Below are 20,138 nucleotides of genomic sequence, written 5' to 3'. Positions count from 1 at the left end.
TTTTTCTGATGCTGTTGTACATGCATTCATCCATGTTAGGAATCCTGTCACATGGAATATTTGTCACAACTTTTTTTTTTTAGAATTTCTTCAGAATTCCCAGAATTCTGCAATTCTCTACAAAATTATTTAGACAGTCTTAGACAGCCCTTTGATATTTTATATCATAGGAAAATCGCTAACTTTCCAGATTTCTTTTACAAGATACGATGAGTCCACCTATTTCGTCCTTGTGGGATATTGCCTCCTGGTCAGCAGGAGGAGGCAAAGAGCTCCACAGCAGAGCTGCATAAATAGCTCCTCCCTTCCCAACCCAGTCATTCTCTTTGCCTGTGTTAGTGATAGGAAGAGGTAAAGTGAGGTGTTAGTTTAGATTCTTCAATCAAGAGTTTATTATTTTTTAAATGGTGCCAAAGTGTACTATTTTACTATAGCGTGTAGCCGTATTCCTTGTTAGCCTCTAGAGTAGAGCTACAGGTGGCTTTAAGGCAATGGGAACTGGTGGGGTTTTAGCCTCACTGCGCCTCTCATACTTGTGCTGCCCTTCTGTTGATGGTCTTAGATAATCTTAACTAAGACCCTTCATCCCACAAGTAAGGATGAAATCCGTGGACTCATCGTATCGTAAAAGAAACAAATTTATCAGGTAAGAATAAATTTCCCTTTTTCAGTCTTTTGTTTAAGCTTCAGTGAGATTAAAACCATTTATTAGGCCAACTTTTTACCCTTCAATTTAATTTTGTTTTTAAGAGTTTTCCAAATTTCTCCATTTGAACGTATGCTGTAGTTTTTAAGCTACTGTCATAAAAAGGTTTTTTCTCTTGTTAAGTGTATTCAGTCCACGGGTCATCCATTACTTATGGAATATATTCCCTTCCCAACAGGAAGTTGCAAGAGGATCACCCAAGCATAGCTGCTATATAGCTCCTCCCCTCACATGTCATATTCAGTCATTCTCTTGCAACTCAACTAGTTAGGAGGTTGTGAGAGGTCTGTGGTGTTTTTATACTTAGTTTATTTCTTCAATCAAAAGTTTGTTATTTTAAATGGCACCGGAGTGTGCTGTTTGTTCTCAGGCAGTATTTGGAAGAAGAATCTGCCTGCGTTTTCTATGATCTTAGCAGAAGTAACTAAGATCCACTGGCTGTTCTCGCACATTCTGAGGAGTGGGGTAACTTTCAGAAAGGGAATAGCGTGCGGGGAACCCTGCAAACAAGGTATGTGCAGTAAATTATTTTTCTAAGGAATGGAATTGACTAAGAAAATACTGCTGATACCGATGTAATGTAAGTAAAGCCTTTATTACAGTGAAAGCGACTGTTAACAGGCTGATTTAAATATATACAGTAAAGTAATTTCTCCTGTTAAGTGTAGTCAGTCCACGGGTCATCCATTACTTATGGGATATTAACTCCTCCCCAACAGGAAGTGCAAGAGGATCACCCAAGCAGAGCTGCTATATAGCTCCTCCCCTCTACGTCACACCCAGTCATTCTCTTGCACCCAACTAATAGATAGGATGTGTGAGAGGACTGTGGTGATTAAACTTAGTTTTTATATCTTCAATCAAAAGTTTGTTATTTTAAACGGCACCGGAGTGTGTTGTTTTTCTTCTCAGGCAGAATTTGAAGAAGAATCTACCTGAGTTTTTTGTATGATCTTAGCGGACGTAACTAAGATCCATTTGCTGTTCTCGGCCATTCTGAGGAGCGAGGTAACTTCAGATCAGGGGACAGCGGGCAGGCTCACCTGCAAAGAGGTATGTTGCAGTATATTATTTTCTAAGGAATGGAATTGACTGAGAAAATACTGCTAATACCGATATAATGTAAGTACAGCCTTAAATGCAGTAGTAGCAACTGGTATCAGGCTGATATGTATGTATGTTTACACTTAAGTATTTCTGGGGAATGGCACTTCACTGGGAAAATACTGTATGCATATAACTTTTAGCCTAACTTGCAGTGTGAACGACTAGCAGCAGGCTTTTAATGACATTTCATAAATTAGATTTTAAACGTTTGCTGGCATGTTAAATCGTTTAATTATCTGAGGTACTTGGTGAAAAATTGTTTTGGGCGTTATTTTCCACATGGCTGTCGTTTGTTTTAAATTAAAACAGTTTGCTGAGCTTCCCTCACTGTTGTATTGTGAGTGGGAGGGGCCTATTTTGGCGCTTTTACTACGCATCAGAAATTCAGTCACAGTCTGCCTTTTTCTCCCTGCATGATCCAGGACGTCTCCACAGAGCTCAGGGGTCTTCAAAACTAGTTTTGAGGGAGGTAATCACTCACAGCAGACCTGTGAGACTGTGCTTTGACTGTGATAAAAACGCTTATATTTTCAATTGTTATACGTTTTTTCTGATATTAAGGGTTAATCATCCATTGCTAATGTGTGCAATCCTTTGCTAAATTTATGCTTTTACTGTGAAAATTTGGTTTCTATACCTAATCCGGTTCATTGTTATTCAACCGTGACAGTTTTTCTGTGCTTCTTAAAGGCACAGTAACGTTTTGCATATTGCTTGTAAATTTAGTTGAAAAGTATTTCCAAGCTTGCTAGTCTAATTGCTAGTTTGTTAAACATGTCTGACACAGAGGAATCTCTTTGTGCAATATGTTCAAAAGCCAAGGTGGAGCCCAATAGAAATGTATGTACTAATTGCATTGATGCTACTTTAAATAAAAGTCAATCTGTACATGTTGAGCAACATTCACCAGACAACGAGGGGGAAGTTATGCCGACTAACTTGCCTCACGTGTCAGTACCTGCATCTCCCGCTCAGGAGGTGTGTGATATTGTAACGCCAAGTACATCAGGGCGGCCATTACAAATCACTCTACAAGACATGGCTAATGTTATGACTGAAGTTTTGTCTAAATTGCCAGAACTTAGGGGTAAACGAGATCACTCTGGGGTGAGAACAGAGTGCGCTGATAATGCTAGGGCCATGTCTGATACTGCGTCACAATTTGCAGAACATGAGGACGGAGAGCTTCATTCTGCGGGTGACGGATCTGATCCAAATAAACTGGATTCAGACATTTCAAATTTTAAGTTTAAGCTGGAAAACCTCCGTGTATTGCTAGGGGAGGTGTTAGCGGCTCTGAATGATTGTAACACAGTTGCAATCCCAGAGAAAATGTGTAGGTTGGATAAATATTTTGCGGTACTGACGTTTTTCCTATACCTAAGAGACTTACTGAAATTGTTACTAAGGAGTGGGATAGACCCGGTGTGCCTTTCTCACCCCCTCCTATATTCAGAAAAATGTTTTCAATAGACGCCACCACACAGGACTTATGGCAAACGGTCCCTAAGGTGGAGGGAGCAGTTTCTACTTTAGCTAAGCGTACCACTATCCCGGTGGAGGATAGCTGTGCCTTTTCAGATCCAATGGATAAAAAGTTAAAGGGTTACCTTAAGAAAATGTTTGTTCAACAAGGTTTTATATTGCAACCCCTTGCATGCATTGCGCCTGTCACGGCTGCGGCAGCATTTTGGTTTGAGTCTCTGGAAGAGACCCTTGACTCAGCGCCATTAGATGAGATTACACACAAGCTTAAAACCCTTAAGCTAGCTAATTCATTTATTTCTGATGCCGTAGTACATTTAACTAAACTTACGGCTAAGAATTCCGGATTCGCCATTCAGGCACGCAGTGCGCTGTGGCTAAAATCCTGGTCAGCTGATGTAACTTCTAAATCTAAATTACTTAACATACCTTTCAAGGGGCAGACTTTATTCGGGCCCGGTTTGAAAGAAATTATCGCTGATATTACGGGAGGTAAAGGCCATGCCCTGCCTCAAGACAGAGCCAAACCTAGGGCTAGACAGTCTAATTTTCGTGCCTTTCGTAACTTCAAGGCAGGAGCAGCATCAACTTCCTCTGCTCCAAAACAGGAAGGAGCTGTTGCTCGCTACAGACAAGGCTGGAAACCTAACCAGACCTGGAACAAGGGCAAGCAGGCCAGAAAACCTGCTGCTGCCCCTAAGACAGCATGAAGTGAGGGCCCCCGATCCGGAAACGGATCTAGTGGGGGGCAGACTCTCTCTCTTCGCCCAGGCTTGGGCAAGAGATGTCCAGGATCCCTGGGCGTTGGAGATCATATCTCAGGGATATCTTCTGGACTTCAAAGCTTCTCCTCCACAAGGGAGATTTCACCTTTCAAGGTTGTCAACAAACCAGATAAAGAAAGAGGCGTTTCTACGCTGTGTACAAGACCTTTTACTAATGAGTGATCCACCCAGTTCCGCGGTCGGAACACGGACAAGGGTTTTACTCAAATCTGTTTGTGGTTCCCAAAAAAGAGGGAACCTTCAGACCAATATTGGATTTAAAGATCCTAAACAAATTCCTAAGAGTTCCATCGTTCAAAATGGAAACTATTCGGACAATCTTACCCATGATCCAAAGAAGTCAGTACATGACCACAGTGGATTTAAAGGATGCTTACCTTCACATACCGATTCACAAAGAACATTACCGGTATCTAAGGTTTGCCTTCCTAGACAGGCATTACCAGTTTGTAGCTCTTCCCTTCGGGTTGGCTACGGCTCCAAGAATCTTTACAAAGGTTCTGGGCTCTCTTCTGGCGGTACTAAGACCGCAAGGAATTTCGGTAGCTCCGTACCTAGACGACATTCTGATACAAGCGTCAAGCTTCCAAACTGCCAAGTCTCATACAGAGTTAGTGCTGGCATTTCTAAGGTCGCATGGGTGGAAAGTGAACGAGGAGAAGAGTTCTCTCTTACCACTCACAAGAGTTCCCTTCTTGGGGACTCTTATAGATTCTGTAGAAATGAAAATTTACCTGACAGAGGACAGGTTAACAAAGCTTCTAAATGCTTGCCGTGTCCTTCATTCCATTCAACACCCGTCAGTGGCTCAATGCATGGAGGTAATCGGCTTAATGGTAGCGGCAATGGACATAGTTCCTTTTGCACGCCTGCATCTCAGACCGCTGCAATTGTGCATGCTAAGTCAGTGGAATGGGGATTACTCAGATTTGTCCCCTACGCTGAATCTGGATCAAGAGACAAGAGATTCTCTTCTATGGTGGCTTTCTCGGCCACATCTGTCCAGGGGGATGCCCTTCAGCAGGCCAGACTGGACAATTGTAACAACAGACGCCAGCCTACTAGGTTGGGGCGCTGTCTGGAATTCCCTGAAGGCTCAGGGATCGTAGACTCAAGAGGAGAGTCTCCTTCCAATAAACATTCTGGAATTGAGAGCAGTTCTCAATACCCTTCTGGCTTGGCCTCAGTTAGCAACTCTGAGGTTTATCAGGTTTCAGTCGGACAACATCACGACTGTGGCTTACATCAACCATCAGGGAGGGACAAGGAGTTCCCTAGCGATGATGGAAGTATCAAAGATAATTCGCTGGGCAGAGTCTCACTCTTGCCACCTGTCAGCGATCCACATCCCAGGAGTGGAGAACTGGGAGGCGGATTTCCTAAGTCGCCAGACTTTTCATCCGGGGGAGTGGGAACTTCATCCGGAGGTCTTTGCCCAAATACTTCGAAGTTGGGGCAAATCAGATATGGATCTCATGGCGTCTCGCCAGAACGCCAAGCTTCCTTGTTACGGGTCCAGGTCCAGGGACCCGGGAGCGGTCCTGATAGATGCTTTGACAGCACCTTGGACCTTCAGGATGGCTTATGTGTTTCCACCCTTCCCGATGCTTCCTCGTTTGATTGCCAGGATCAAACAGGAGAAAGCATCGGTGATTCTAATAGCGCCTGCGTGGCCACGCAGGACCTGGTATGCAGATCTAGTGGACATGTCATCCTGTCCACCTTGGTCTCTGCCTCTGAGACAGGACCTTCTAATTCAGGGTCCTTTCAAACATCAAAATCTAATTTCTCTGAAGCTGACTGCATGGAAATTGAACGCTTGATTTTATCAAAGCGTGGATTTTCGGAGTCGGTAATTGATACCTTAATACAGGCTAGGAAACCTGTTACCAGGAAGATTTACCATAAGATATGGCGTAAATACTTACACTGGTGCGAATCCAAGAGTTACTCATGGAGTAAGGTTAGGATTCCTAGGATATTGTCTTTTCTACAAGAAGGTTTAGAAAAGGGTTTATCTGCAAGTTCCTTAAAGGGACAGATCTCAGCTCTGTCCATCCTTTTACACAAACGTCTGTCAGAAGTTCCAGACGTTCAGGCTTTTTGTCAGGCTTTGGCTAGGATTAAGCCTGTGTTTAAGACTGTAGCTCCACCGTGGAGCTTAAACTTAGTTCTTAACGTTTTACAGGGTGTTCCGTTTGAACCCCTTCATTCCATTGATATCAAGCTGTTATCTTGGAAAGTTCTGTTTTTAATGGCTATTTCCTCGGCTCGTAGAGTCTCTGAGTTATCAGCCTTACATTGTGATTCTCCTTATCTGATTTTTCATTCAGATAAGGTAGTTCTGCGTACTAAACCTGGGTTCTTACCTAAGGTAGTCACTAACAAGAATATCAATCAAGAGATTGTTGTCCCATCATTGTGCCCTAACCCTTCTTCAAAGAAGGAACGACTTCTGCACAATCTAGACGTAGTCCGTGCCCTGAAATTTTATTTACAGGCAACTAAAGATTTTCGCCAAACTTCTTCCCTGTTTGTCGTTTATTCTGGACAGAGGAGAGGTCAAAAAGCATCTGCTACCTCTCTATCCTTTTGGCTTCGTAGCATAATACGTTTAGCCTATGAGACTGCTGGACAGCAACCTCCTGAAAGGATTACAGCTCATTCTACTAGAGCTGTGGCTTCCACTTGGGCCTTTAAGAATGAGGCCTCTGTTGAACAGATTTGCAAGGCTGCAACTTGGTCTTCTCTTCATACTTTTTCCAAATTTTACAAATTTGACACTTTTGCTTCTTCGGAGGCTGTTTTTGGGAGAAAGGTTCTTCAGGCAGTGGTTCCTTCCGTATAAAGATCCTGCCTGTCCCTCCCGTCATCCGTGTACTTTAGCTTTGGTATTGGTATCCCATAAGTAATGGATGACCCGTGGACTGACTACACTTAACAGGAGAAAACATAATTTATGCTTACCTGATAAATTCCTTTCTCCTGTAGTGTAGTCAGTCCACGGCCCGCCCTGTTTTTTATGGCAGGTCTAAATTTTAAATTATACTCCAGTCACCACTGCACCCTATAGTTTCTCCTTTCTCGTTTGGTTTTCGGTCGAATGACTGGGTGTGACGTAGAGGGGAGGAGCTATATAGCAGCTCTGCTTGGGTGATCCTCTTGCACTTCCTGTTGGGGAGGAGTTAATATCCCATAAGTAATGGATGACCCGTGGACTGACTACACTACAGGAGAAAGGAATTTATCAGGTAAGCATAAATTATGTTTTTCTAAGGAATGGAACTTGACTGAGAAAATGCTATTAATACTGAAGTGATGTTATAAGCCTTAAATGCAGTAGGAGGACTGGTATCAGGCTTATCAATAGAGATTCATACTCCTTAACAAAAGGATGTTTAAAACAATTTTACTGGCATGTTTAATCTTTTGTGAGGTACTTTGGTGATAAAACTTATTGGGGCATACATTTTTTCCACATGGCTGACCGTTTTTTCTGCATAGAAACAGTTAACTGAAACTCCCTATTTTGTAATATTGAGTAGGAGGGGCCTATTTTAGAGCTTTTTTGACGCAGTAAAAATTTAGGCTTAGTCTTCCTGCTTCTTCCTGCATGACCCAGGTCGTCTCCAGAGAGCTTAAGGGACTTCAAAAGTCATTTTGAGGGAGGTAATCCGTCGCAGCAGACCTGTGACAGTGGTGTTTGGACTGTATTAAAAAACATTTTTTTCTTTACTGCTTATAAAAAACCGTTTTTGGGTGTTAAGGGGTTAATCATCCATTTGCAAGTGGGTGCAATGCTCTGCTAACTTAATACATTTACTGTGAAAATTTTGTTGCTATAACTGATTTGGTTCATTGTTATTTCAACTGTGACAGTTTTTGGTGCTTCTTAAAGGCACAGTAGCGTTTTTCTTTATTGCTTGTAAAATTATTTACAGTGTTTTCCAAGTCTGCTAGTTTTATTGCTAGTCTGTTTAAACATGTCTGTTCACTATGTTTAAAGGCCAGTGTGGAGCCCCATAGAAATATGTGTACTAAATGTATTGATTTCACTTAAAATAATAAAGGTCAGTCTTTATCTATAAAAGAATTATCACCAGACAACGAGGGGGAAGTTATGCCGACTAACTCTCCTCACGTGTCAGTACCTTCGCCTCCCGCTCAGGAGGCGCGTGATATTGTGGCGCCAAGTGCATCAGGTGCGTCCATACAAATCACTTTACAAGACATGGCTACTATTATGAATAATACCCTGACAGAAGTATTATCTAAATTGCCAGAATTAAGAGGCAAGCGCGATCGCTCTGGGGTAAGAATAGAGCGTGCTGGTGCTACAAGAGCCATGTCCGAACAGAACATGAGGACGGAGAGCTTCATTCTGTAGGTGACGGATCTGATCCAGGGAAACCGGATTCAGAAATTTCTAATTTTAAATTTAAGCTTGAGAACCTCCGTGTATTGCTAGGGGAGGTTTTAGCGGCTCTGAATGACTGTAACACAGTTGCAATTCCAGAGAAATTATGTAGGCTGGATAGATACTATGCAGTACCGGTGTGTACTGATGTTTTTCCTATACCTAAAAGGCTTACAGAAATTATTAGCAAGGAGTGGGATAGACCTGGTGTGCCTTTTTCCCCACCTCCTATATTTAGAAAAATGTTTCCAATAGACGCCACTACACGGGACTTATGGCAGACGGTCCCTAAGGTGGAGGGAGCAGTTTCTACTTTAGCTAAGCGTACCACTATCCCGGTGGAGGATAGTTGTGCTTTTTCGGATCCAATGGATAAAAAATTGGAAGGTTACCTTAAGAAAATGTTTGTTCAACAAGGTTTTATCTTACAGCCCCTTGCATGCATTGCGCCTGTCACTGCTGCTGCGGCATTCTGGTTTGAGTCTCTGGAAGAGGCCATTCACTCAGCTCCATTGGATGAAATTATGGACAAGCTTAAAGCACTTAAGCTAGCTAATGCATTTGTTTCTGATGCCATTGTACATTTAACTAAACTAACGGCTAAGAACTCCGGATTTGCCATCCAAGTGCGCAGAGCGTTATGGCTTAAATCCTGGTCAGCTGATGTGACTTCTAAATCTAAATTGCTTAATATTCCTTTCAAGGGGCAAACCTTATTCGGGCCCGGCTTGAAAGAAATTATCGCTGACATTACTGGAGGTAAGGGTCATACTCTTCCTCAGGACAAGGCCAAATCAAAGGCCAAACAGTCTAATTTTCGTGCCTTTTGAAACTTCAAGGCAGGAGCAACGTCAACTTCCTCCGCCCCAAAACAGGAAGGAACCGTTGCTCGTTACAGACAGGCCTGGAAAACTAACCAGTCCTGGAACAAGGGCAAGCAGGCCAGAAAACCTGCTACTGCCCCTAAGACAGCATGAAGGGATGGCCCCCTATCCGGAAACGGATCTAGTGGGGGGCAGACTTTCTCTCTTCACCCAGGCGTGGGCAAGAGATGTCCAGGATCCCTGGGCGTTGGAGATCATATCTCAGGGATATCTTTTGGACTTCAAGGCTTCTCCTCAAGGGAGATTTCATCTTTCAAGTTTATCAGAAAACCAGATAAAGAAAGAGGCATTCCTACGCTGCGTACAAGACCTCCTAGTAATGGGGGTGATCCACCCAGTTCCGCGGACGGAACAAGGACAGGGATTTTATTCAAATCTGTTTGTGGTTCCCAAGAAAGAGGGTACCTTCAGACCAATTTTGGACCTAAAGATTTTAAACAAATTCCTAAGAGTTCCATCATTCAAAATGGAAACTATTCGGACCATCCTACCCATGATCCAAGAGGGTCAGTACATGACCACAGTGGACTTAAAGGATGCCTACCTTCACATACCGATTCACAAGGATCATCATCGGTTCCTAAGATTTGCCTTTCTAGACCGGCATTACCAATTTGTAGCTCTCCCCTTCGGGTTGGCCACGGCCCCGAGAATCTTTACAAAGGTTCTGGGCTCACTTCTGGCGGTTCTAAGACCGCAAGGTATAGCGGTAGCTCCGTATCTAGACGACATCCTGATACAGGCGTCAAGCTTTCAAATTGCCAAGTCTCATACAGAGATAGTTCTGGCTTTTCTGAGGTCGCATGGGTGGAAGGTGAACGTGGAAAAGAGTTCTCTATCACCTCTCACAAGAGTCTCCTTCCTAGGGACTCTGATAGATTCTGTAGAAATGAAAATTTACCTGACGGAGGCCAGGTTATCAAAACTTCTAAATGCTTGCCGTGTCCTTCATTCCATTCCACACCCGTCAGTGGCTCAGTGCATGGAAGTAATCTGCTTAATGGTAGCGGCAATGGACATAGTGCCATTAGCGTGCCTGCATCTCAGACCGCTGCAATTGTGCATGCTAGGTCAGTGGAATGGGGATTACTCAGATTTGTCCCCCCTACTAAATCTGGATCAAGAGACCAGAGATTCTCTTCTCTGGTGGCTATCTCGGGTCCATCTGTCCAAGGGTATGACCTTTCGCAGGCCAGATTGGACGATTGTAACAACAGATGCCAGCCTTCTAGGCTAGGGCGCAGTCTGGAGTTCCCTGAAGGCTCAGTGATCGTGGACTCAGGAGGAGAAACTCCTCCCAATAAATGTTCTGGAGTTAAGAGCAATATTCAATGCTCTTCTAGCTTGGCCTCAGTTAGCAACTCGGAGGTTCATCAGATTTCAGTTGGACAACATCACGACTGTGGCTTATATCAACCATCAAGGGGGAACCAGGAGCTCCCTAGCGATGTTAGAAGTCTCAAGGATAATTCGCTGGGCAGAGTCTCACTCTTGCCACTTGTCAGCGATACACATTCCAGGCGTGGAGAACTGGGAGGCGGACTTTCTAAGTCGTCAGACTTTTCATCCGGGGGAGTGGGAACTCCATCCGGAGGTGTTTGCTCAACTGGTCCATCGTTGGGGCAAACCAGAACTGGATCTCATGGCGTCTCGCCAGAACGCCAAACTTCCTCGTTACGGATCCAGGTCCAGGGACCCGGGAGCGACGCTGATAGATGCTCTAGCAGCTCCTTGGCTCTTCAACACAGCTTATGTGTTCCCACCGTTTCCTCTGCTACCTCGACTGATTGCCAAGATCAAACAGGAGAGAGCATCGGTAATTCTGATAGCGCCGGCGTGGCCACGCAGGACCTGGTATGCAGACCTAGTGGACATGTCGTCCTGTCCACCATGGACTCTACCTTTGAGGCAAGACCTTCTAATACAAGGTCCCTTCAATCATCCAAATCTAGTTTCTCTGAGGCTGACTGCATGGAGATTGAACGCTTGATCCTATCAAAGCGTGGCTTCTCTGAGTCAGTTATTGATACCTTAATACAGGCACGAAAGCCTGTTACCAGGAAAATCTACCATAAGATATGGCGTAAATACCTGTATTGGTGCGAATCCAAAAGTTACTCATGGAGTAAGGTTAGGATTCCTAGGATATTGTCCTTTCTCCAAGAGGGTTTGGAAAAGGGCTTATCAGCTAGTTCGTTAAAGGGACAGATTTCTGCCCTGTCTATTCTTTTGCACAAGCGTCTGGCAGAAGTTCCAGACGTCCAGGCTTTTTGTCAGGCTTTGGCTAGGATTAAGCCCGTGTTTAAAACTGTTGCTCCTCCGTGGAGCTTAAACTTGGTTCTTAAAGTTCTTCAAGGATTTCCGTTTGAACCCCTTCATTCCATTGATATTAAGCTTTTATCTTGGAAAGTTCTGTTTTTGATGGCTATTTCCTCGGCTCGAAGAGTCTCGGAGTTATCTGCCTTACATTGTGATTCTCCTTATCTGATTTTCCATTCAGACAAGGTAGTTCTGCGTACTAAACCTGGGTTTTTACCTAAGGTAGTTTCTAACAGGAATATCAATCAGGAGATTGTTATTCCATCATTATGTCCTAATCCTTCTTCAAAGAAGGAACGACTTTTGCATAATCTGGACGTAGTCCGTGCCCTGAAATTCTATTTACAGGCAACTAAAGATTTTCGTCAAACTTCTTCCCTGTTTGTCGTTTACTCTGGACAAAGGAGAGGTCAAAAAGCTTCGGCAACCTCTCTATCCTTTTGGCTTCGTAGCGTAATACGTTTAGCCTATGAGACTGCTGGACAGCAGCCCCCTGAAAGAATTACAGCTCATTCCACTAGAGCTGTGGCTTCCACCTGGGCCTTTAAGAATGAGGCCTCTGTTGAACAGATTTGCAAGGCGGCGACTTGGTCTTCGCTTCACACCTTTTCAAAATTTTACAAATTTGACACTTTTGCTTCTTCGGAGGCTGTTTTTGGGAGAAAGGTTCTACAGGCAGTGGTTCCTGCCTTGTCCCTCCCATCATCCGTGTACTTTAGCTTTGGTATTGGTATCCCATAAGTAATGGATGACCCGTGGACTGAATACACTTAAGAGAAAATATAATTTATGCTTACCTGATAAATTTATTTCTCTTGTAGTGTATTCAGTCCACGGCCCGCCCTGTCTTTTTAAGGCAGTTCTAAATTTTAATCAATACTCCAGTCACCACTGCACCCTATGGTTTCTCCTTTCTCGTCTAGTTTCGGTCGAATGACTGAATATGACATGTGAGGGGAGGAGCTATATAGCAGCTCTGCTTGGGTGATCCTCTTGCAACTTCCTGTTGGGAAGGGATATATATTCCATAAGTAATGGATGACCCGTGGACTGAATACACTACAAGAGAAATAAATTTATCAGGTAAGCATAAATTATGTTTTTTTTTTTATTCCTTTACAATTCTTCTGTCAGGAATGTCTCCCAATGTATTTCTTACGAACGTTTTCTTCAGTCAACATAAGGATTTGAACAAAGAGAGTGAACCACAATCTCAAGTAATAGGACGCTTGTCTTCTACATCATTTTGATGTAATTTAAGCTTTTAGGCGTTATTTCAGACAACAGGGGATTTTGGGCAATCCTTTAGTTTTTTTTCTCAGGATCACTCTGTCAAAAGCCCGGCTGTTTTAAGACAAAGCTTCTGTAGATCAAATTTCCAAGGCAGCGACAGGGTCATCCCTCCATTCCTTTATTAGATTCTACCACTGATATTTTTGCTTCTTGGAAGTAGCTTTTTGTGTTTAAAGATCTCCAGGCATTAGCATCTGGAAATTAGGAGCTTGCCTTTTCAAATATTTTTATCCCGCCCTTATTACTCGTGGACTCGACAGTTTGGGTATTAGTTCCCAGATGTAATGGACTCTCACAACCTTATGAAAGAAAACAAAATTTGTTTACCCGATTTCTTTTAAGGTGGTGAGACTCCATGAGGTCCACCCTATTTAATGGTTAGTTTTTAATGGTGCTAGTTCTAATTTTGCACCTAATTTCCCAGTTTTGTCCTATCTTTCTACTTCTCCTTACTTGGCTATACGATAGACGGATAATCGGTGAGGTGGGAGGGATATAATACTCTTAGAATTTTTGTGAAACTTTGACTCCTCCCCAAAGTAATGGATTTGTGGACTTTCACCACAAGTCGGATAGATAGCTCAGCCTGCTAAGGCACTGTGGCTGAGCTCTGTAGCAACTCAAGGGTTGCAGGTTCGATCCCCGGCGAGGTCCACTCAGCCTTTCATCCTTCCGAGGTCGATAAAATGAGCAGCGCTTTACAAGTACCCAATACATACATACATACATACACCTTAATCATGTTACAATTGGTTCAAAACACACAATAGGCAGTACATACGCTGTGTGTATGTCTTATCTAACTCTGTTTGAAATCAGGAATTTCCTTGTTTATGTATTTTGCTTTCCTACACAAAATTTCCTTTTTTTTTCTTTTTCTTTTTTTTTTTACATTTAATTAAGTATAGAGTTTTATATATTCTCTTTATTGGCAGGTTTCCCATGAGAATGGAGACGCTCACCCAGAAAATGGCACATGTGCAATGCCAGGTAATCTAGCCCCATCACCGGACCTAACCTTCTCCCTGGGTAGGATGCACAGCCTCTTACTCTAATACTTTTTCAATCTCTCCCAGATTTAGATGCAATGGCAGCCTTGTTACCACGTATTGAAAAGGCTTCAATCCTGGAGCTGTCACTGGGGTCACGTGCACTTTTGGAGGATTTGATGCTAGAAGGTGATCTGCTTGAAGTTACACTAGAAGAGGAACAGACTATTTGGAGACTGTTACAGGCGTCACAGATGCCTTGCATAGATCGAATGCGCACCTTGATAGAGGTAACGTACTCAGATGTTTATAAGCAGCTACCTGTACCGTTTTAGTGTAGTATATGATGTACATCATTTTGGCTTGTTGTCCTCCCCATGAGAGCTGCAGAGTACATTGCCTGTCATCCTTATACCTTATTGCTGTCTCTTTTTTCTCTGTTAGATTGAAAGGTGCGAGCGGAAAGCTGCCCGTGTGAAAGGAAAGGACCCAGATAAGAAAAAGAAGAGAAGAAGTGAAGGGTACCACACTCCATCACACCCAAAGGAGGAGGTGGGACCAAAGAGAAGTCGCAATGACATCAGAGCTCAGGAACCCACAGGAGAGAAGGACAGTACACGGAAAGGCGGGAACGAATCAAGTCAGAATGGGGTAGAGGTAAGCTGGAGAGGGAGAATGCCCGAGTACTAAAGTCCTACCATACATTGTTCATAATTTTTACACACATACTATGACCGACATAACTTCAACCATGTGTTGAGCAATGTTCTCCCTATCATGTGTGCGCTGTCCTTTGCAACGCTAAACATGCTCTGCTTGTTAGACCACGCGCTAGCTTAAAGGGACACTAAACCCACATTTTTTCTTTCATGATTCAGAGCATGACATTTTAAGCAACTTTCTAATTTACTCCTATTCATTTTTCTTCGTTCTCTTGCTATCTTTATTTAAAAAGCATGAATGTAAATCTTAGCAGCCAGTCCATTTTAGGTTCAGCACCATGGATAGCGCTTGGTTATTGGAGGCTTACATTTATCCACCAATAAGCAAGCATAACCCAGGTTCTCAACCAAAAATGGGCTGGCTCCTTTGCATCACATTCCTGCTTTTTAAATAAAGATAGCAAGAGAATGAAGAAAAATTGATAATAGGAGTAATTTAGAAAGTTGCTTTAAATTTCATGCTCTATCTGAATCATGAAAGAAAAAATATGGGTTTAGTGTCCCTTTAATAACGAGGTGTAGGTTTGCTATGAACCTCTTTTCAGAGTTTGTTGGGCTGAAATATCCCACAAAGGCAGGAATTACTAAAAGGGACAGTCTACTTTGAAAATGTTATTATTTAAAATAATCAACAATGTTATATTTTTTACCTCTGTGATTACCTTGTATCTTAGCCTCTGCAGACTGCCCCCTATTCTCAGTTCTTTTGGCAGACTTGCATTTTAGCCAATCAGTGCCAATAAAATAATTCCATGGGAGTTAGCGCAATGTTATCTATATAGCAAACATGAACTAGCACTGTCTAGTAAGATTATAAAAATACTATAAAAAATGCTGAGATAAGGAGGCGGTGTACTTTGGCTTAGAAATGTGCATACTTAAAGTAAATTAATATAACCATGTCGGTTATGCAAAGCTTTGGGAATGAGTAGTAAAGGTGTCATCTATCTTTGTAATGAAAAAAAATCAAACTGGTGCCGTTTAAGCATGTAATCAGATTTCTTATATCATTTTTGTTGTAATCCAGGAGATGCATAAATAAGGAAATCTCCCTGTTTTTTTTGTTTTTCTCTCTCCCTTTCCCCTCCCTTTCCCCACTCTTCTTCATCTCTTTCCTGTCTCTAAAATTACTTCTAGTTTCTAAATATGACACACATTTAAAGTTTAGCTATTTACAGGCTGTACTCAAATTGTTTTTGTATTGGTAAAAATGTTAAAATGTCAAGCTCTTGCAGGAAACACTTGAGTTGAGAAACGTTGGACTTTACTCCTAACATTACTATGAGACACTGAAGCCTCAATCTCGCCTAAAAAAAATCTAATTCATCTGTTGTTCAGCAAGAATACTGTTTAGTGAAGCACGCTTATACTTTTGTACCTATAAAAATATAAAATACCAATTGTTTCTTCCTTATGTCTTACTTGAATTTTATGAATTTAAGCTTGTGTTTTTTTTTGTTTTGTTTTTTAAAAAAAAAAAGGAAATCCCACTCTAAGATGCAGGACAAGCATTCAGTTTCTCAAACTTTCTCAGAATTAGTAAATTAGTTATGTTTTCCATTGAAGGAAAAATATATTTGACTGCTGGTTTTATACATGTAAAAATTTAATGCATTAGTCTGAAGATGCTAAGGTGATCCTACTAGCCATGTGGCTGATTACATCCTAAAATGTAATGGAAAAGTATAGTGAAGGCTGTTTTGTGTAACTAGAGGTGATGAAGGTCTTTAGATAGCAACTAATTCTATTGAAGTATTGCTAGTTCTTCTGAGTGGGACTTGCTGCTTTGTAAGTAATGCTAGTTCCTCTGTGGGTGGGACTTGCTGCTTTTGTAAGTAATGCTAGTTCCTCTGTGGGTGGGACTTGCTGCTTTGTAAGTAATGCTAGTTCCTCTGTGGGTGGGACTTGCTGTTTTTGTAAGTAATGTTAGTTCCTCTGTGGGTGGGACTTGCTGCTTTGTAAGTAATGCTAGTTCCTCTGTGGGTGGGACTTGCTGCTTTTGTTAGTAATGTTAGTTCCTCTGTGGGTGGGACTTGCTGCTTTTGTAAGTAATGCTAGTTCCTCTGTGGGTGGGACTTGCTGCTTTTGTAAGTAATGCTAGTTCCTCTGTGGGTGGGATTTGCTGCTTTTGTAAGTAATGCTAGTTCCTCTGTGGGTGGGACATGCTCATTTTGTAAGTAATGTTAGTTCCTCTGTGGGTGGGACTTGCTGCTTTTGTAAGTAATGCTAGTTCCTCTGTGGGTGGGACTTGCTGCTTTTGTAAGTAATGCTAGTTCCTCTCTGGGTGGAGTAACAATCATTACTCTGAGTGGAGCTTGGTGAACTAGGTAACAATACTCTGTGGGTGGAGCTTGGCGCTCTGGAAGATTATTATTCATGAAGTCTAGTGTGGGTGCGGTTTGCTAGCATGTCTGCATACTTGTTAGGCTGTGGTAGGATGTGCTGCTATATAGGTGGAACTTGTTCTTATGTGACAATTACTAGCCTGTACAAATGCTTTTTAGATTGTAGATGAAGGTCTTTAGATAGCTACTAATTCTATCGAAGTATTGCTAGTTCTTCTGAGTGGGACTTGCTGCTTTGTAAGTAATGCTAGTTCATCTGTGGGTGGGACTTGCTGCTTTGTAAGTAATGCTAGTTCCTCTGTGGATGGGACTTGCTGCTTTTGTAAGTAATGTTAGTTCCTCTGTGGGTGGGACTTTCTGCTTTTGTAAGTAATGTTAGTTCCTCGGTGGGTGGGACTTGCTGCTCAGTGTTAATTTTGACAGCAAGTTTCAATTTAGTCTTAGTTTTAGTCTTTTGACTAAAATGCCATTTTAGTTTTAGTCATATTTTAGTCGACTAAATCTCCAGTAGATTTTAGTCGACTAAAATCTAAGGGGTTTAGTTAAAGTGTAATGCATTATTTAAGCATTTCTCTATAATTTGCAAACTGATTATATACTCCAGGAGTAAACATAACACCTGTTAATATTTATGGTATTAAGGTTTAAACATGCAATACAGACACAGATTTAGCCGTTGTGATATGTAACCCTTTATTAAACTTAAAATTAAATAAAACCAAGTTTCATAAACAAACAGAAGTGCAACTTTAAAATATAAAAAAACTAAACTGTATTGGCTGTATTGAACATATTACCCAATATAAAAACTTTAACAGTTCTCTGTTAATAATTAAAACAAATATCAAGTAACTCAACACAACAATAAGTTCATGCAGCTAGCACAGGCACAGCATAACTTAAACCCATATTCATGGGTTATGCTTATTTCTATAGGAAGAATCAATTGATTGTTCACAGATTCGAAAATTTTTCGGCAATGATATTAGCACTGCTCTAGAACTTCCAAACTCATTATATACTCCTGGATTAAAGGTTTATTAACCTGTTTTTATGTATGGTATTAAGGTTTGAACATTCAATACAGATTTAACAGATTTAACTGTTGTGGTATATAACATGTCTTTATCTTAAAATTTTATAAAATTAAGTTTCTTAAATTTTTACAAAAGAGCAGTAATTGAATATGGATTGATTATAACACCTTGCATAAAATGTTTTTGTCAGCAAATTTTGATTTAGTTTTAGTCATAGTCTTTTGACTAAAATGTAATTTTAGTTTTAGTCGTATTTTAGTCATCAGAATTTCTTTAGTTTTATAGTCATTCTAGTCTAGTTTTAGTCGACGAAATTAACACTGTTGCTGCTTTGTAAGTAATGCTAGTTCCTCTGTGGGTGGGACTTGCTGCTTTTGTAAGTAACGTTAGTTCCTCTGTGGGTGGGACTTGCTGCTTTTGTAAGTAACGTTAGTTCCTCTGTGGGTGGGACTTGCTGCTTTTGTAAGTAATGCTAGTTCCTCTCTGGGTGGAGTAACAATCATTACTCTGAGTGGAGCTTGGCAAACTAGGTAACAATAGTTACTCTGTGGGTGGAGCTTTGCGCTCTGGATGATTATTATTCATGAAGTCTAGTGTGGGTGCGGTTTGCTAGCATGTCTGCATACTTGTTAGGCTGTGGTAGAATGTGTTGCTATATAGGTGGAGCTTGTTCTTATGTGACAATTACTAGCCTGTACAAATGCTTTGTAGTCTTGCTAGGTGAGGTTTAAGCTGCCGTACCGTATAGGTATAGCCAAGTTAGGGAGAATATAAGAGAATAAACACTGTGCTAGGTTTTCTATACAGAAGATTAAAGCTGCTGTTTGACACATGAAACTAAAGCACTTTAGCTTAGACTGGTCCTTTTACAATATGCTTTTATTCAAGAGGTAGTCACAAGGCAAGGTTTTTTGTTTTTTTTTGTTTAATGCTTTCTCTCTCTCTCACAGAAGCGCTTGTGACATCTGCCATAATGATCTGACACTATGCTTGGACACATCCCTTTGGACAGACGCTACTTATACCTCGCTGAAGAATTGAGGTGGCTGCAGGGGGAGGTTAGAACCAGGCCCCTCCCACTCCGTTTCCTCTGACATAGAAATCTATTTATACTCCCATCTCAAGGATGTTGGGGGCGTTTTTCCCCATAGGGTGACTTTGTATAAGTTGGTGCTGACAGACTTCTGCCTGAAGGACTCGAGGATCCTGAGGAGAGGGAGATGAACCCATTTGTTTTCCAAGCTGTTTATGGTGAAACATGAACGCTAACGTTTCAGCCTGACGTGGTCACTGTATGCACTGCAGCCCATTGTTAATCTGTCGGAGGGGAGTGGCATGAAGCACGGACATTTCTGCCCCAGGGGCTGCAGTACCAACATTTAGGTGCGATATGCCACGGATTAGTGGCTCCATATCACATGGGTAGTTAAGAGTGGTTTTGGTGGGACACTTCAGTTTTATTTATTCCCTTCTCCTTATGAACTGTTTGCTCATTAACTGCCCTGTTCACCCCCCCCCTCTCCCTTTATTCAGGATCCGTGGGTCTCTCTGCACCCCCAGTGCCCTGTAACACACGTTCACTTTGTCCAGAACACTTTGGTTAAAAAAATGCAGGAAAATGTTGAAAAAAAAAGTTTGCAGGAGCTCCCTTGTGGAGGGTTATCTTTTCTGACATGTAGTAATAATAAAGTTAGAGGTTTTTGGAATATGTCTCCCTGTCTTTTTAAAAACATGACAACCTAAACACTCTGTACTGGGATACTACAGAGCCATTTTATTTGTTACATTGGTGGGGACAGTCAAGCAAGTGAAAGGGGTATTTGCTTGGGTTGCACTTTCCTAGTATCCTTTATTAGTTGTTGTTTGTTGTTGGGTGAATTCCAACATTTCCCCCTGAAAATCTTTCATAATTAGTGATTGTGTTTAGAAGGTCCTCAGACTAGCACTTGGTCACAAAGACTAACTACACTCAAGAAAATCTAGGACTAAAAAAATAAATTGGATAACCAGAATATAATCAAAACAAATTTAATACATATAACTAAAATA

General features: G+C 41.7%; 1 protein-coding gene across 2 annotated transcripts in view; it reads left to right on the top strand.

Moving 5' to 3' along the window:
- Nucleotides 1-19,795, top strand: part of KDM5C (lysine demethylase 5C) — a 249,125-nt gene extending 229,330 nt beyond the window's left edge. For both annotated transcript variants that reach the window (XM_053695364.1, XM_053695363.1), the window contains 4 exons: nt 13,932-13,986; nt 14,073-14,275; nt 14,430-14,642; nt 19,040-19,795. In XM_053695364.1, coding sequence (XP_053551339.1) covers nt 13,932-13,986; nt 14,073-14,275; nt 14,430-14,642; nt 19,040-19,051 — 483 coding nt within the window. In that variant the 3' untranslated portion in view covers nt 19,052-19,795. The remainder of the gene's footprint in view (nt 1-13,931; nt 13,987-14,072; nt 14,276-14,429; nt 14,643-19,039) is intronic.
- The last annotated feature ends 343 nt before the right edge of the window (nt 19,796-20,138 follow it).

The sequence above is a fragment of the Bombina bombina genome, chromosome 12 (genome assembly GCF_027579735.1).
Source record: "Bombina bombina isolate aBomBom1 chromosome 12, aBomBom1.pri, whole genome shotgun sequence".
In the NCBI taxonomy this organism is placed as follows: Eukaryota; Metazoa; Chordata; class Amphibia; order Anura; family Bombinatoridae; genus Bombina; species Bombina bombina.
This window is presented reverse-complemented; position numbering and strand designations above follow the sequence as displayed.